The sequence below is a fragment of the Rhopalosiphum padi genome, chromosome 2 (assembly GCF_020882245.1).
Source record: "Rhopalosiphum padi isolate XX-2018 chromosome 2, ASM2088224v1, whole genome shotgun sequence".
Lineage (NCBI taxonomy): Eukaryota > Metazoa > Arthropoda > Insecta > Hemiptera > Aphididae > Rhopalosiphum > Rhopalosiphum padi.
This window is the reverse complement of record NC_083598.1, coordinates 71,255,695-71,272,577: the sequence shown is the minus strand read 5'-3', so window position 1 is coordinate 71,272,577 and position 16,883 is coordinate 71,255,695. Positions and strand designations below refer to the sequence as shown.

Below are 16,883 nucleotides of genomic sequence, written 5' to 3'. Positions count from 1 at the left end.
GTACTTTAATTTCACTTATAGGAGTTTTTTCAAGAGTGAGTAAGACATCATCTAAATCTTGAATACAGTTAGCACCTTCAGAGTGCTCAAAATAATCAAGACAAAAAAGTTTTTTAAAAGTTCTTTTAAACTGAATACATGTAGGATTTATGCAATTTCCATTTTGAATTCTTACAGTTCCAAAAAAATTTTCTAATTTGTCCTGATTTAACCTATTAGTACATATTGAATCTATTTCAGAATCACTGCTATTAGTTAAATTTTGATGAAGACGATTTAATCCAGCGATTGATATTAACCAGCCATTAATAAATTTTATATTATAGTGTCTAGCTATATTGACCCACTCATTTTTTACAGCATCAAATTTTTGAATTTCTAAATTTTCAAAATAATTAAACATTAAATTTAAAAAATCTTTCTGATAAGAAGAGTTTGAAAATGGCAATGAATAACGTTTTGATCCATCATGATTAGAAACTTCGGTAGAATTGGGGCGGGAATTAAATATATCAAACAGTTTATCCATGGAATCTATGAAATCAATTGTATCGAAAGCACTATGTGGCAATTCATTACAAGAAACTAGGGTAGTCATCCCTGCAACCACTGTATGACTAAAAACATGACATGCAAATTTGACTTTCATTTTTTGAAAACTATTAGGATTTAAATGAACATCTGTTAATTTAGGTGCCAATTGATGTTGTTTACTTTTATCAAAATCATAAAAATTTGTAAGATGAATTTTTTCTGCTATTTTGTTTTGAGATTTGAAACGGTAATTGAAAAAGTTATTTCTAGTTGCCTTTAATAAATGAGGTGGGTCAAACATGTAAACAATTTCTTTGTCAGAATAGGCCATTGTTCCTGAAGTACTAGGAATGGACTCCTCAGGGATTGTTTCTAAACAATCAGTTTGTTTCAACTCCACATCAGACCAGCTAAATACAGAAGGCACAGCGTTATTATTCAACCGACCATTACTGTTGAAATCTGTTTTGACAAAGTGCTCTGAGCATAGTCTATAAGTAGGTTTACAAATGTTTGGACTCTTTTCTGTTAGATCAGGACGACGGCAAAGTTCAACCCACTTATAAAATCTAAAACATTATACAATTATATATAACAAAATTGTTAGATTAATAAATTATTAATATTTAATTAATTATAATATTTACCTTTCGCTATCCTTTGGAAATCTATGAAAAGTAACATTTGATAAGGATCCATACTTATTCGAACACACTAGACACTTTACAACCATTTTGAAGTGAAAATCAAACACAAAATTTGTAAAACAAAACTTAGTCGGTTTGTAAAACAATAAAAAAATTGCGTACCGGTGTGGCGATGTTACAATTTACGGTGACGCCGTGACGGGAACCAACCCAACCCCGCGCAGATACCCCGCCTACGTCTTGGAACCATTTTCATAATATCGGTAACATTGTGTCTAACATCATGTTGGTTTACGGAACCAATTCCTTGTTCAGACTTCAGATCATAGGGAACCAATTCAGCGATCAGCTGATCGAGTTTCGTTTCTATATTGTTCTAGGGTAATACTCTATGGTGTGTACGCGTTAGCAGTTTAAGCAGTTAGCAGATAGCAGTGATACAGACAGATAACGTACAATAATTATTATACATAACTGTGGGCAAACAGCAGTGTGTATATTATATTCATACAGTATTACAGTGTATTGTCATTGTTGTATTCACACATTATGTAACAACGTACCGACTACATACTCATTAGATATTAGAACGTTATATTTTGATGCGATTTGTTTGTGATTTTGATGTACATTATTGACTTTTTCTTTTACGTTGTATTATTGTGCTGTTGTTATATTGTTCAAATCAATATTCACTATGGACAAGGACAATCAAGATGGAGTAACGCCCGTTAAAAAGAATCCTAGTGGAAAGGTAAGAATATTAAAATGATTTTTTATTTTATTAATAATATTGCAATAGTTATTAATATTCTATATTCTGGTTTAAAATTAAATGTATATTATTGTGACATTTATCTAAAAAATAATATTATTTTAATTAAAAAAAAAAATATTTGATAATCATTATCATATAGTTACAAAATACTTATTTATTCTGTAATATACCTAAAACAAAAAAGATTTAATAAATGAGTTAGCAGGTATATAGAATAGTTTATTTCTCCAAATTAATTTTACAACAAAACATATCTTTAAAATACGAATTATTAGTTTTTTAATATTAAGTACCAATATAAATTTTGTTTTTTTATAAATGGTAAAAAGCCGATCAACAATTAATAATACTTTAATAATACTAACACAGTTTACTATATTTTCTGTTTAGGTTGTTCAAATAGAACAAAAAAAAAATATTATTTGTTTATACACGGATATCAAGCAGAAAGAACCTGATATTAAGTATATAGATTTAATAGATAAATTGTCTGAAGGAAGTGGAATCGGAATTAAAACAATTATGAAGACGTTGAGTGAGTATAAGTCTTCTGGCACAATATCCTTGCCAATAAATAATAAAAAACGATTAACAGTAATCGAAAAAGTGGATGATTATAGCAAAAATAAAATTCGTAAAAAAATATACGAATTTTGGTTCAGTAAAAAAACTCCATCGTTACGAAAAATAATTCAAGTAATTAAAAATGACCCTGATCTTCCAAATATATCACGTACTTCGTTTCAGAGGTTATTAAATGATATGCAATTTGAATACTCAAAAACAAGCAGTATAAACAGTGCTCTTATTGAAAGGGATGACCTTGTCTTATGTCGGCGTAAATATATTTCCACCATACGACGTTATCGTCAAGAAGGAAGAACAATATACTATTTGGGTGAGACTTGGGTCAATGTTAAAGAAAGTTCGTCTAAAATGCGAGTCAACAAGTATCTTAAATCGAACAACGATAAATTCCTGAAAGGTTGGACTACGGGGTCACGTAATCCTAGATGTAAAGGTAAGCGACTCATCGTTGCTCACATAGGGTCGTTCGAGGGGTTTGTCGCTGGCGGTCTTCTGTGTTTTGAATCCAAGGAAAACACGGTTGACAATCACAACGAAATAAATGGCAATACATTTTTCGAATGGTACTGTAGCATATTACCTTTATTAAAAGACGACGCGGTGATAGTTATGGATAATACACCACACAATTCAATGAAAAAAGAACAGGCCCCTATCATTTCTTGGAAAAAGGATGCAATACTTGAATGGCTGGAATCTAAAGGTGTAGTAATTACCGAATCCGGCATGGTAAAATTTGAGTTATTACAAAAAGTTCAACAGATAAAACAACAATATGAGAAGTTAATTGTAGATGAAGAAGCCAAAAAGTATAATAAAATTGTACTGCGTTTACCTCAGTACCATAACGAACTCAACCCTATAAATTCAGCGTTGTCGCTAGTAAAATCACATGTTGAAGAAAATAACACGATTTATAATTTAAATGACTTTAGGAAATTATTAAATGATGGTATAGAACGAGTGACACCTGAAAAATGGTCTGATTGTATTTCCCATACTTTAAAAGAAGAGGATACATTTTGGCAAGTAGACTTCATTTCCGATGAGATTTTGGAGAAATTAAATTCGACATCATATTGTTAAGTAACGACAGGAGAGACTTCAGACTCAGAAAATAGTAAATAACGTATTTTTAAAATTATAATATCTTTGTAAATAAATAATAATATTCATGATAATTGTTATATTAATGATATACATTATACACTATTAAATCAATATGGCAAATATTTATTATAATATTATACTACTACGTTTGAGACTTTGTCTGATTCAGATTCAGATTTCAATTGTTTTTTTCATATAAAGAAACATGACTATTTTAATATTGTTCTGTAAGTATTTATTATTTTTATAATCATGACATTTTCAATTATTTTTTAAACATGACCATAATAATTATTTACTAATCAATTGTATTCATTTTATTAAATGTATTGGTAATTTGATATTTGTTTTTAAATGTTTTAATAATAATTGTACCTAAATAAAATGGGCAGAAATACGATTGAGAACGGTCATTATCGTTGATACCTTTTTTAGACCTTTTTGACTATTACGATTGAGAACGCTCAGTTTTTATAATTCCGCGCTACGTTGCCAAACTTAGCCATCTGAAAATCCAACCATATATTAACCATAATTAAACGTTTTATACATCGCAATCGAATTTTATGATTCTATTGTTTTTTGAAATAACCTATATAAGTACAACGATAGCGAATTGTTTGCAACGAATTATCAATATATGTGTTCTCATATTACTCAGTACGTGGTTTCCTGTGTTATGTGTTGTATAAATCATTTATACTTAAATAAAATGGAAAACGTAAGACTTATATCATCTGAGCGTGGTGGAAATTTAATTGTTTTTAACTCGCACAAATATCGTTTGATTAGACTGAGGAAGGACAATATTGAAAAGTGGACATGCACCAACAAATGCGCAGCAAGTTTGTTAATTGAAAATATCGGTGAAAATAAATCTATTAAAATAAATTCTTTTTTAGGATTACTAATGCCGTAGAAAGTTTCCATCGCACTTTTAATAGGCAATTTTATTCGACGCATCCACCTGTATACGCTGTGATAAAAACATTACTAGAAACTCAGGAAGAAACAGCTTTAAAACTTAATGACATTCAACAGGGCACTATTCAAAAAGCATCAAAAATAGAACAAGAAAAAATTTCAAAAACAATAATATCATATAATAAATATTGACAAAATAAGTCTTCCGAAGAACTAATAAAATATTTATCATATCTAGGAAATATATATCGGGGAATTAAAATTTAACTCATTTTTAAATTTTTGTAGGTTATATTATTATATTGACAATGAATTTTTTATTATTTGACATATTTTGCTAATTTATGAGTTATTTTATTTAATGTTTAATTATTTTATTTTGACTTGAATATAACTATATCGGCAACGTTGTACATAATTTTGTTCTCAATCGTACTGTTTTTTGGGATCAGCGGTTATTTCATTGTTCCATTTCGAACGTTCTCAATCGTAAGCTAAAAAAAGGTCGAACGTTCTCAATCGTATTATAGCCATAAAATGTACGTGAGCGTAAGACTTTGTGTTTGGTACATAACAATACCTAACAAGTATAAAAATGTAGAAAATACAAAAAAAGTAACTGTATAGTTTGAGTCCTAAAAAGGTTTTATTTTTTTTTAATTAGATAATTATTTATTGTTTCTATTGGTGTTTACAACTGACTTTTGAATTATTATTAGTTTAAACGAAACATTATATATTTTTTTTACATAGTATGCAAAAATAAAGTTAATATTAATATGTTTATAAGCACATACATTTATCAACATTTTTTTTAGGGACTGAAGCCTATCCAATCCCCCTCCACTAGTTACACCTTTGATCACCTGTATACATATTATACTCTATTCCAAATAAGATAATTTGCGTTCGCGCACGGTAGGCGTGGCTAACGAGCCGTACGCCAAGGTTGGTAGGCTGGTAGACTATCTACTCCGACGTAAACCGAACGTAATTGCGCACAAGTCATCTTATTTGGAACAGATAGTATAGTGGCGTTTGTCTATCACGATGAGGAATGGTATAGCCACTGAATAACCAGATGGGACACCTTTTAAGTTAAACACGGGTTCTTATGGTGCACAGATTTACAACACTTGTTGGAATATCGGTGTTGGCGGTAGAAAGATATTCCCTATTATTCTATTTTTCTAACGAGAATGTATTCCAAATATTCGAAGGAACGCGATAACATATGATACATGAATGACGTTTGTTAAAATTGTTTCCAAAAAATGTATGTAAACCATTGATTAAGAATATAATATACGATATACCTTAGTACAAATCACGGATTACTACATTACAACTGTATAGGTAGTCTGTATATAGTAGTCCGTGGTACAAACATAGGAAACATTAGAAAATTAGTGTGACCAGACAAAAATAATTTTACATTTTTGTTATATACATTGATCCACTGATATTCCAACAAGTTGAAGAGATTTTTAAGCGCTTAGCGTGTGTGCTTTTTTGTTATTTATATAGATCTATTTAGTTATGGTTGATATTAGAATATTATAGAATATATATAGTTTTTACTGGATAAAATAAATCAATATAATATAACAGTGCTATACCTCATTTGGTCATGTTTGTAGGGGATGAAATTATTTACATTTTACCTTTGACCCCCCTACCCCTTCCTTCAAAAATTTGTATTTATCATAATATTCAATAATATACAATAATATTTATTGTTAAATCAGTAAATAAATGTAGTTAATCAATATTAAAAAAAAAATGGTCATGGGGGATACTACATCCAAATCCCCCCCCCCCGTAATTACACCACTGTAATACAATAACAAACATTTAACTAGATTATGTATATGGTGGTTGATAACTGTGACGGTGACTAACCAGACTCGTTATTTAAGATGGCAAACAGACTATTCAACTATTGTCCCGTCCATGAAGATATTAGAATAAGGAGACCAAACTCCACTTCTGATAATGTCCGAAATGAATAGCACGATTAAACGGCTATAGGTGGCGTTGCATAAGCTAAGGTTGTTACTTTAATCTGCGTAGTATAGGGATTATTCATGTTTTTTTGCGTTTTTTTGTAAAATATAAGCATACTACGTGGATTAAAGTAGCAACCTTAGCTTACGCAGCGCCATCTAGCTCTATAGCCCGTTCGTACGACTCATTTCGGTACGTTTTTTCACGCGGGCGGCCGTATGAATTTGGTCTATAGTGATGGATGATTTTTGGAAGTGAATCGATTTAAATCGGAATGAAAAGATCGATTCAAAAAAAGATCGGTGGCAAAAATCGATACACAATTAAGCTCAATTCACAAGTTATGAATATTATATATACATAAAGGATAACACTTTTCGCTTACCAACGAACTATCTATTTAATCATTAAAGAATCAAGAGCGAAACTTGTTGCTAGTATCCTATCAGGTTATGGGGAAATTTTTAGTGTATCATACTTAATATCCTAAATAAACAGCCAGAACTTCGATTAGCTAATTGTGTGTTATTTCTAATACGCAGTGTATATGACTATAATATGGTTTTGTTTTAATTTTTCTGAATTTTTTTTTACCTACTTTATTGTTTTATGTATTTTATTTTATTTTATTGACTAAAACCCTAAGTAGTTTCTAGATTTTTGATACAACTGTTTTTTATAGCTTAAAATAATATAAAACCGTTGAACTCTAATAACAATATTTATATGATAAGAGGAAAATGTAATGCCAGTGCTTGTACAGATTATAAAAATTAATTTTAAAATACATTTATTAAACATAATATCGCACAATTATCTGAGTATAAAGATAAATCATATTATGAAGAAGTTTATAATCATACATTAAATTGGAACATTTTTAAATCAAAAAATGTATTGTTTTAAAAACAAGGCAATTTAATTTTAAATATTACTAATCAACTGTACATATTATGTGCATTTTAATTATTTATAATTGAAACTAACCTTACTATGTAATAAAATTAAACATTTTATATCATGTTAAATATATTTGTAAATAAGTAGACTAATATATTAGATATAGAATTTAAAATATAAATATACATAATACATTAAATCTTAAACATTTCCATCTTATTATTTACTTCCTAATAAGCATGAAAAATTGAATTTTTAAAATAACATATAAGTACATTAATCATGATACCTCGTATATGTAATACAATATTATTTTACATGAAAAAGAAAAAAGAATAATAATTTATTATTATAGAATTTAAGAATAAGAATATAATTACAAAATATAAGTAATGTCATAAATATTGTAAAAACTCCAATTAAAATAAAATTGTAGCATTATATTCATTACATTACCAAGACACCTAATTTAATTTTGTATACAAAATATATTTTAATATCTATATACATGATACATATTTTGCTATATAAAAATCTATAATATCTACCTACTTGAAAAACCATATAATTTTGTACACAATATTATAATTAAAAAAGTGGGTATCGCTCTGCTGTATAGTAGAGATGGAAAGTAGGTCACTGGTCATTATAATGGATGTGTTAAATTTGAATGCAATGATAGGCATCATTGTATACGAAAAACGATTCTGAACGGAGATGATTTGTCAGTCAATGATTTTCGCGGTTTTGACATACATATTTCGTGAACATTTGAACTTTAAATGTTTATAAACAAAAATTGTGACTAACAATTTTTGATTTTTTTTTTACTACAATAAGTACAACTTATAATAAACCTTGTATTAAAATTTAAAGATTTTTTTGATAGCCAAATTTTTTTTATCGGCATTTTAAGAAAAAAAACTTAAAAAAGTCGAAAATTTCAATTGTCTATAAGTAGCTTAAAAAAGGTCAAAATATTTTTGAAAATTTAATCGTAAATAGATAACCATAATATAAACATTTGGTAAAAATTTCAAGTATTTACAACGATTCGTTTTTGAGTTACAATAAAATCAAAAAATCGATTTTGTCGAAAAGTGGTTATGCATAAAAATTCCCGTTTTTCCGTTATTTTTTCAGGGTTTTTCCCGACACTTTTGAAAACTACTAGAAATTTTTTACTTTTGACCCCCCAAAGTACTAACTAGATGAATTTTTCTTTTCAAAGAGGGGCTGATGTCTAAAATAGAAACATTATTACTACTCCAAAACGTGATGACAGACACAAAAAAAAAAAAACACACATCATTGTAAAATAAATACATTCCGTTTAGGATCTAAAAGATTAAAGAAACTTATTGTTATTATACACTTATACCACCATCACGCACCTGTGTACAGCATCATAAAATAAATTTGTTGAGTAAATTGTAATAACACAAATATGTTGATGTTTATCATACAACTTTAATAAGGCTTAATTATTAAACACGGCAGTTCGCGACTTTCTAAAACTTTCGTAAATTTAACATTTGGTGATTCATTAGAAAGGGTTTGTATCGATGCTGTGGTGATCTTGATATGGGTCGTAATATTTTGCATGATGTATCTATATATAAATATATTATTTACGACAAATTTACGTTATAAGAATTGTGTAAATTATTGTGTCATACTATAATAATAATAATTATTTATTATTATGTGCTTTTGAGACTGAAAAAAGTTAGATGGATACGAATATATTTTATATGTCAATAAAGTATATTATATTGTTATCAATAGTAAAATTAGATTTTTATTTATTTATTTAATAAATTAACGATCATTAAGGTAAAGGGAGTACTTACAAAGTATAAATAAAAGGTATAAATTAATTGATATTTATAAATTTTATTTATGACAAAAGTTTGTAAAAATATGTTTCACTATAACTGTTAGCGCAGTCGGGCTTCTTCTATACGAGATGACCTCGATGACTAGCAAAATGTTAGGAATGACGACTGGAAGACAATAGTAAAAAATATTATGACACCATAATTTATATATTATGTACCTACCTAAATACGTGATGCGCGACCGAATGGTGTAATATTAAAAAATGCTGGTAATGCTGGACATCTGTACCATACAAATCGAAAACATAAACAGTTTAAAAAGAATACATAATGATAGCTGCCATAATTAATTTGAGTATATTATAAATCTGCGTCAAAAGAACATTGATAAGAGTGTATTTGAAATAAATATAATATAAATAGTAATTTAATAGTCTAGAAAAACGGTACCGAATGGTGAAGTGGCATAAAATACAAAAAGCACAGAATAATACGATATTATAATCAGCGGCGGATCTAGAAATTTTTTAAGGAGGGGCACATTATTTATATTTTCAGTAAATTTACTATAAATTATGTATTAAATTAATATAAAATATATGAATAAAGTTTCAACCCTGTTTGCCCTCGATTATAATAGTATATAGCTGGTATTCATTTAGTAATTATTATAATTCATACTAAATGAATATTGTGGTCCGTGAGTGATTTAAGATGGAAGGAAATCGCAAAACAATAATAATTTATAATTGAATATAATATGTACAATATGCTGCAGCACAACTGCACAACAAAATAGGAACTATATCAATGCAATGCGATTGCATGACTACGGTGCACTTTCACTATATTATGTACTTCGAGTCTTCACATTACACGGGACAGGTCGCAGGCGACAGCGGTAAACCGATACACAGCACACAGGTATTATCGGTAATCTGTCTGGTGGACAGCTTTTAATTCGTGACCACATCAATAACGATGGACGCGCGCACGGTAATGAAAACAGTGAAAATCGATCGACCCTGTCGGATCGGCCGCATATCGCGGCGATAATACTGTACGCCGATGGAGACACACGGCACGAAAGTAACGCGCCTTATACGCGCAACGGGTTAGAATCCACGTGTTCTATCTGACGACGATGACGGAACGCGTCGAAATACTATACCGGTACAATGGTAACAACATTTACGCGTGTTGTACAAAGTACAATGATTAGTAAGAGACACGTGGTGGTCGAACGGAACCCTGCGGAGGACAGGACAGATCGCAACACACGATGTATAAATTAGTATCATAGATAATAATATGTATATGTAAACACGGCATACTGTGCGCGGACCTATCGCGAATTGCACAAATAAGACAGAAATCGAACTCGAGCAACGTGAACGTCAAAGGCAAACACGACGAAATATATTTGACCACAAACATACCAAGCACGGCGTAAACACAAATAGTGGACAATAGAAAAACAAACGGACGCATCATTTCGGTAACCAAAATGCGTATAGAAAATTCAGATCATAAGGACCAGGACGGATAGCACCACACGATGAAGAATCCACTTATTTGGGACACTACATAAAGGAACAACTGCATAATAGGGACAGATTGCATAGTCCCGAACGAACGTATCGGTTTATTAGTTGTTTGGTTAATCGAGACAGTCCGATAATGTGGAGAAGTAGGTCACCATCCAATGTGTCCCAATTGAGCGAATTCTACTTTATATGAAAACACGGCAAACTGTGCGCGGCCCTGTCGTGAACTGCGTGTTACGCGCTCGACAAATACAGTCAATACAGAAATCAAACTCGAGCATCAGGACCGTCGAAGGCAAACGCGATAAAATATATTTGCAGACAACAAACATACCAAACCGGACGTTCACAAAAATAGTGGACAATAGAAGAACAAAAGTCGCATCAACAAAATCGCACAGAATAATGCGATCATGATTTGGCAGGATGAAAACATATACGGCGACAACGAAAAATGAACAGGGGCCGTGGCAGGCCGTAATGTAAAATAGAAATCTCGATTATTTCGTGTTTGTTTGCGCGAAAACAGTTACGGCCACTCGTCTTACGATGCGTGTAAAGTTTCAGAGTTGAAAAATAAATCCTTCACCGCGAAAACTTGCATACTACTTTTTTTCAAAAAAGTGGTTTTTTACCGCACTTAGGTGGTTAATATTTGGAATTTCGAGATTTTTTTGATATAGAAAGGAAGTCCGAAGGTGCCTGAAGCACGCTACAACGTTTTTACACCGATCGCGGGTAGGCTTCCATCTCAAAATTACGTATATTTAGTTTTTTAGGTGAAAAACGACGAAAAATGAACAGGGGCCGTGGCAGGCCGTAATGTAAAATAGAAATGTCGATTATTTCGTGTTTTTTTGCGCGCAAACTGTTACGGCCACTCGTCTTACGATGCGTGTAAAGTTTCAGAGTTGAAAAATAAATCCTTCACTGCGATCATTTGCATGAGAAATGGATCATGATGGGATTGCATATTAATAAAATCAACTGTACAGCAAATAAGAGGCCAGTGAAACAACTAGAAGCCGGTCAAGTAGTCCCCCAAAAACCAACTAAATCAATGGACGGGGCTTATTCGTATTATATCCTTTATAATAGTTTGAAGTGTGTAAAAATGTTTTCTTTCTGTGTTCTTAGCATTTGGGACACCTGATTCTCTCCTCCCGTCCCAAACACAAAGAGCATCGAATTTTAAGTTGACTTTAGCTTTTGTTATATTGTTACGAGTTCAAAATGTTTAAATGGGTCAATGGTAGAACATTGGTAGTCGTTTCTTTGTCGGAATGTGGTTTACTACACAGTGAATTATTTTCCAAAGAGTATCACACATAAAAAAAAAAAATTGTGGCGATGTATTTAACATTTGTAATTATTTATATTAAAGCTTATGAACAGTGCTGTGCATTTGGGGCGTTAAATCTTAAATATTTATCCATGTACAATGTATATTGTATACATTATGCATTAAAAACCAAAAATATGGCATTTGACCTCAACGACTTATGATATGTTTGGACTGGTGACTAATCACAAATGGTACGACACCGTACATCACAATATTCATACAAATGCGTGATGTGTTGTGTGACGATGTATTACCAATATTACTAAAAATAAATATAAAAATATTTAAACAATTTTGCTTTAGATGTGCTTTAAATATTAAACATACGGTTAGTTTATGTTTAGTGTGTACGGCGAGGAACTGAAAAGTGCGCAGATCGCAAACAGAATACGCCGACGTATATAGTATACTTATAGCAACCGGATCCATTGTCCGACACATACGGATAAAACAGTTGAACTCATGTGGTGCAGCTAAATTTTGATTTTGTGATGGCTACCTACGATGAACACATAAAAGGTCACCCACGTAATTAGAAAAACCGTACTCTGTGTTAGTGGTGACTGGATTCTCTAGAGTCTAGACCTATTTGTTGTGTGGAGGGTGTTAGGGAGGAATAATAGGTTTTAACTCATTATATTTTTATAATTTTAAATAGCTTATTAAATAATGTATACTTTTATATGTAACTTTAGTTTTACGTTCAAAATAATCCATTTTACTGTTATATTTAATATCATAGTTAATAGACTATTTCTGATTTAAATTATTAAGTTTAAAGTTTAAACATAAGAATATTATTTAAAGCTCCCTTTGATTTTATTGAACACTGATCTAATATAAATATTAAAAATTTCCATTTTATCCTATTTTTTCCTGATTATTTAAAAAAATTGTCATAATGGGATTAATATTATATATGTAATATTTATCCCCTATTGGGCGGCCAACTTCACAGGGCTCTAAAATTACCAATTACACTTTTCTGTTAGAAGCCACCTGGCAAATTGAATATCAAAGTATTTTGATTACTCTACTTGGAATGTAAAATATAATATAAATGTGTATACATTAATAATTCATACAAAATTGCATACTATATACAGGCATACATAAACATTTCAGCTAAAGAAAAAAAACTATAATAAACGTTTCAAAAAAACTATAAGGTATGGGAGAGCGACTGTTCCTTTTACTCTGTCTGCCTTGAGGACTTGCCCAGTTTGTAGTTTATTTTGAATTGTCTAACAAGATAAAGACTATAGTTATAAAGTATAACAAATTATAAATCGTTATAAAATATAGGTAAATACTAACTTATAGTAACGCGGAACAAAATTATAACTAACAAGTAACTAGTATTGATTATTGCGCGCAGTATAAAATTATTATGAATTTATTGTTAGGCTCGGTTCATGACGATTTTCAGTTTTAAAATCGATCACTTTTCATCATCATAATATTATTATTAATTTCAAACATATATAATATTTAACCATTTAAACAATATGAAATATATGCACCCCGTGATCATGATACGTTGTAGAGAACGGACATCATGCTGTTGTTTAACTGCTTTCTACACCTATCGCCTATCGTTGTACCCGTCGAACACGACCGGATTTCGCCCAAAATCAACCTTTCCGTTTTCACCCCGAAATCTATTCTCATTTCTCATACACACCAGATAAAATCAGATTACATTTTCCGGTTTGTAATCAACTCGGATAACTCTCGTTTCCGTTTTTACACAGAACAAATTTAATGATTAAACGATTTATTTTAAAACATTATAAATAAAACAATGAGAATAATTTTTTTTTACATGCATTTACAAACTGTTTGTATTTAAGTCTAAAATATTAGTTATTATTTATTATTTGGAAAATTTAAATAAAAATTAATAACTTTCAATTTTTTATAGAAATGATTAGGAGTTAATTGGTTTTAAATATTTTTTGAATTAAACGTATAAAAGTCATAAAAGTTATTTACCTAACCATTTTTTTTGTTTTAATAAAAACAGTATTTAACAATTTTTTTATAATAATTAATAATATTATTAAATTATTGTACCTATTACATTTACTATTTGAGACTAAGAGTAACAGAGACAATTAAATTACTTGAACACAAAAAGCTATTAATGTAACTTTACTGTTGTGTATTAATGTATTATCTTTAACATAACATTATAAGTAAACGATACATGCATAGATGGCGCAAAAGGTACAGTTTTACATTATTTCGTAGTATTAAGTTTATAATATTATTTTACTATTGTATTTATTGTTTACTGCAATAAAAATATTAGATATTATAATAAGTGTTGTAATCGTGCAAAAAAATACACGCACATTACCGACTAAACTAAATTATTATTTTTACTTATCAATATAATTTCATAGAGTATAATTAATGATTTAGATGAAGGCAATATTATAGTATTAACATTACATTTTTTGATTGAAAAATTATAGCTAAGTTAAGTTTTAGTTAAAATCGCCCACTAGTGGTGGTTTTAGAGGACGAGGAGGAGAAGTTGTTCATCTAGGTGACATTTCTTTAAAAATTAAAACACGTTTATCAATTTTAACTAACTTGACCCGAATTTTAGATTTTGAATGGAGCGATGAATGTATAGATTTTATAATGATGTTTTTTTTTTGTAGATACTACACAATATGTGAACGATAAAATGCTTCGATTTTTAAAAATGGAGGTGGGCTTTGCTTGTTTTGGATATTCAATTGGATTGTTTGTATTTCAGAGAGGTCAAACTACTCAAACTTAAAAATTACTAATACTTATTTTTATAGTCAAGAAAAATAAGCAAAAAATTAAGGAAAAACTGCCGGTTTTGTTGTTTTGATGTAATTCAAAAACAAATAACCACAGATACTTGAAATTTTTAAAAACTGATGATTATATTATAGTTTTTATTTAGGATAAAATTTTCAAACTATGGAAATTTTTTTTTTGCAAAAAACTCCAATTGTGTTTTTTAAACTTTTATACTTATTCCTTCACACTTAAAAGAAAGTAAATTGAAAAATTGTAGTGAAAAACATGTAATTGGGCTATTTTATAATAGTAAAAAAGATTTTTTTTTTCACTTTTTTTTACTAAAATAAGGCCTATTTACACATGTACATTTTTAAAACTCGCATGTCAAAATATTAAATATTCCAAATAAAAAAAAAGTTTTTCATTAATTTAAATTTAAATTTTAGAAATTATTATTACATTTATGTAACATACTACACTCTTAACAATGTACCAACGAGTTTCTGGAGCTGTCATACTATATTTTCCCATATTTGCTGACAAGAAATGCTTAAATGAGTATTTTGTTTGTTTCTCAACTAAAAAATATTGAACATAGTCACAATATTTTTTACAAGCATTTAAAATAAGAATTTTGACAAAATTCATAAACATTGCAAAATTTAGTAAATCATTTTGTTGTTGAGAATTATTGAAAATGTGTGTTTTTATACCTAAGATAAACATTTAATACAATAAGATTCTTCCTAAGTGGTTCCTACTAAGAGTACTAAGACATAACATCTAAAAATGTATTTGGCCAATTTTTTTTATAGATATTTTAAATTTCAATATGGATGAAATTAATTATTTTATTATAATAAAAAAATATTATTCATGGGAATTTAAAACTTTTACGTAAATTATTATATTATTATGAATTTTACTATAATATTATGCTTTAACAGTTTTGATTTATTTTAAAATATTATTATATAATATATTTTGTTTTATATTTTATGATATTTACAGATAAATTATTTTGAATTATACGTTAAAGTTGGTATAATACGGTATAAATACATATTATATTAATTAAATATACATAATATAATAAATGCAGTATTTTTGGAAAAAAATATATCAATATTCTATAATACTAAAACTAAAATGAATAATTTTTACAGCTGTATCAAAAAAACATCACTTATTACCACTTGGTGATATAGGCTGATAGACGGTTATTTCCGCTCATATTTGTTTTTCTTAAGCAATGATATATTATAAATTTTTTTGAATTAAAATTTAACAGACCTATAATTATGACTCGCTCGAAACCTTATGTATAGCAGAGCTACACAGTACACACTTAACTAATTTTTTTTATTTATATATTAAATATGAATGGGAAAACCACGAATTTTACCGTAGTTCAGTCCTCGAGGAAAATTGTAGTTATTAACCGCTTTCTTCATGTTCGAAGAACCAGTCGATTATCAATGATAGTTATAGTGAGTACGACAAATGGTATGCAGTACGAGTAGTCGACAGCTGGTGAAATTCCAGAGAAACGAGTCTTGTATAATACGTCTTCATCACTTCCGGTCTGACGAAACACGTCTCCCGTTTCTCGAGGATTACGCGCAAAGGGTGGTATCATGGTATAAAACGCACATCAGTCACCTCACGCACCTATATTATGCATATTATTCACATTTTCTTCATAGTAAGACGCTTCTACAACTGTTATTTAAAATTTTTTATTGTTTCTTATTTTATGTGGTGTGTGTGGTGTGTATTATGTATATCGTACAGGTATATCGTAGGGATCACCAATTAACATTTTTATAGAGCTAATTTAGGAATTCCTGGAGTTTTCGGTAGCCATAAAAGTAA

General features: G+C 29.4%; 1 protein-coding gene across 1 annotated transcript; it reads left to right on the top strand.

Annotated features, from left to right (window-relative positions):
* The first annotated feature begins 1,555 nt into the window (after window positions 1–1,555).
* LOC132920631 (uncharacterized) lies at window positions 1,556–3,998 on the top strand. Its single transcript, XM_060983148.1, has 2 exons — window positions 1,556–1,935; window positions 2,350–3,998. The coding sequence occupies exons 1-2, from the start codon at window positions 1,879–1,881 to the stop codon at window positions 3,631–3,633; spliced, it is 1,341 nt and encodes a 446-aa protein (XP_060839131.1). The 5' UTR covers window positions 1,556–1,878; the 3' UTR covers window positions 3,634–3,998.
* Window positions 3,999–16,883: the final 12,885 nt, after the last annotated feature.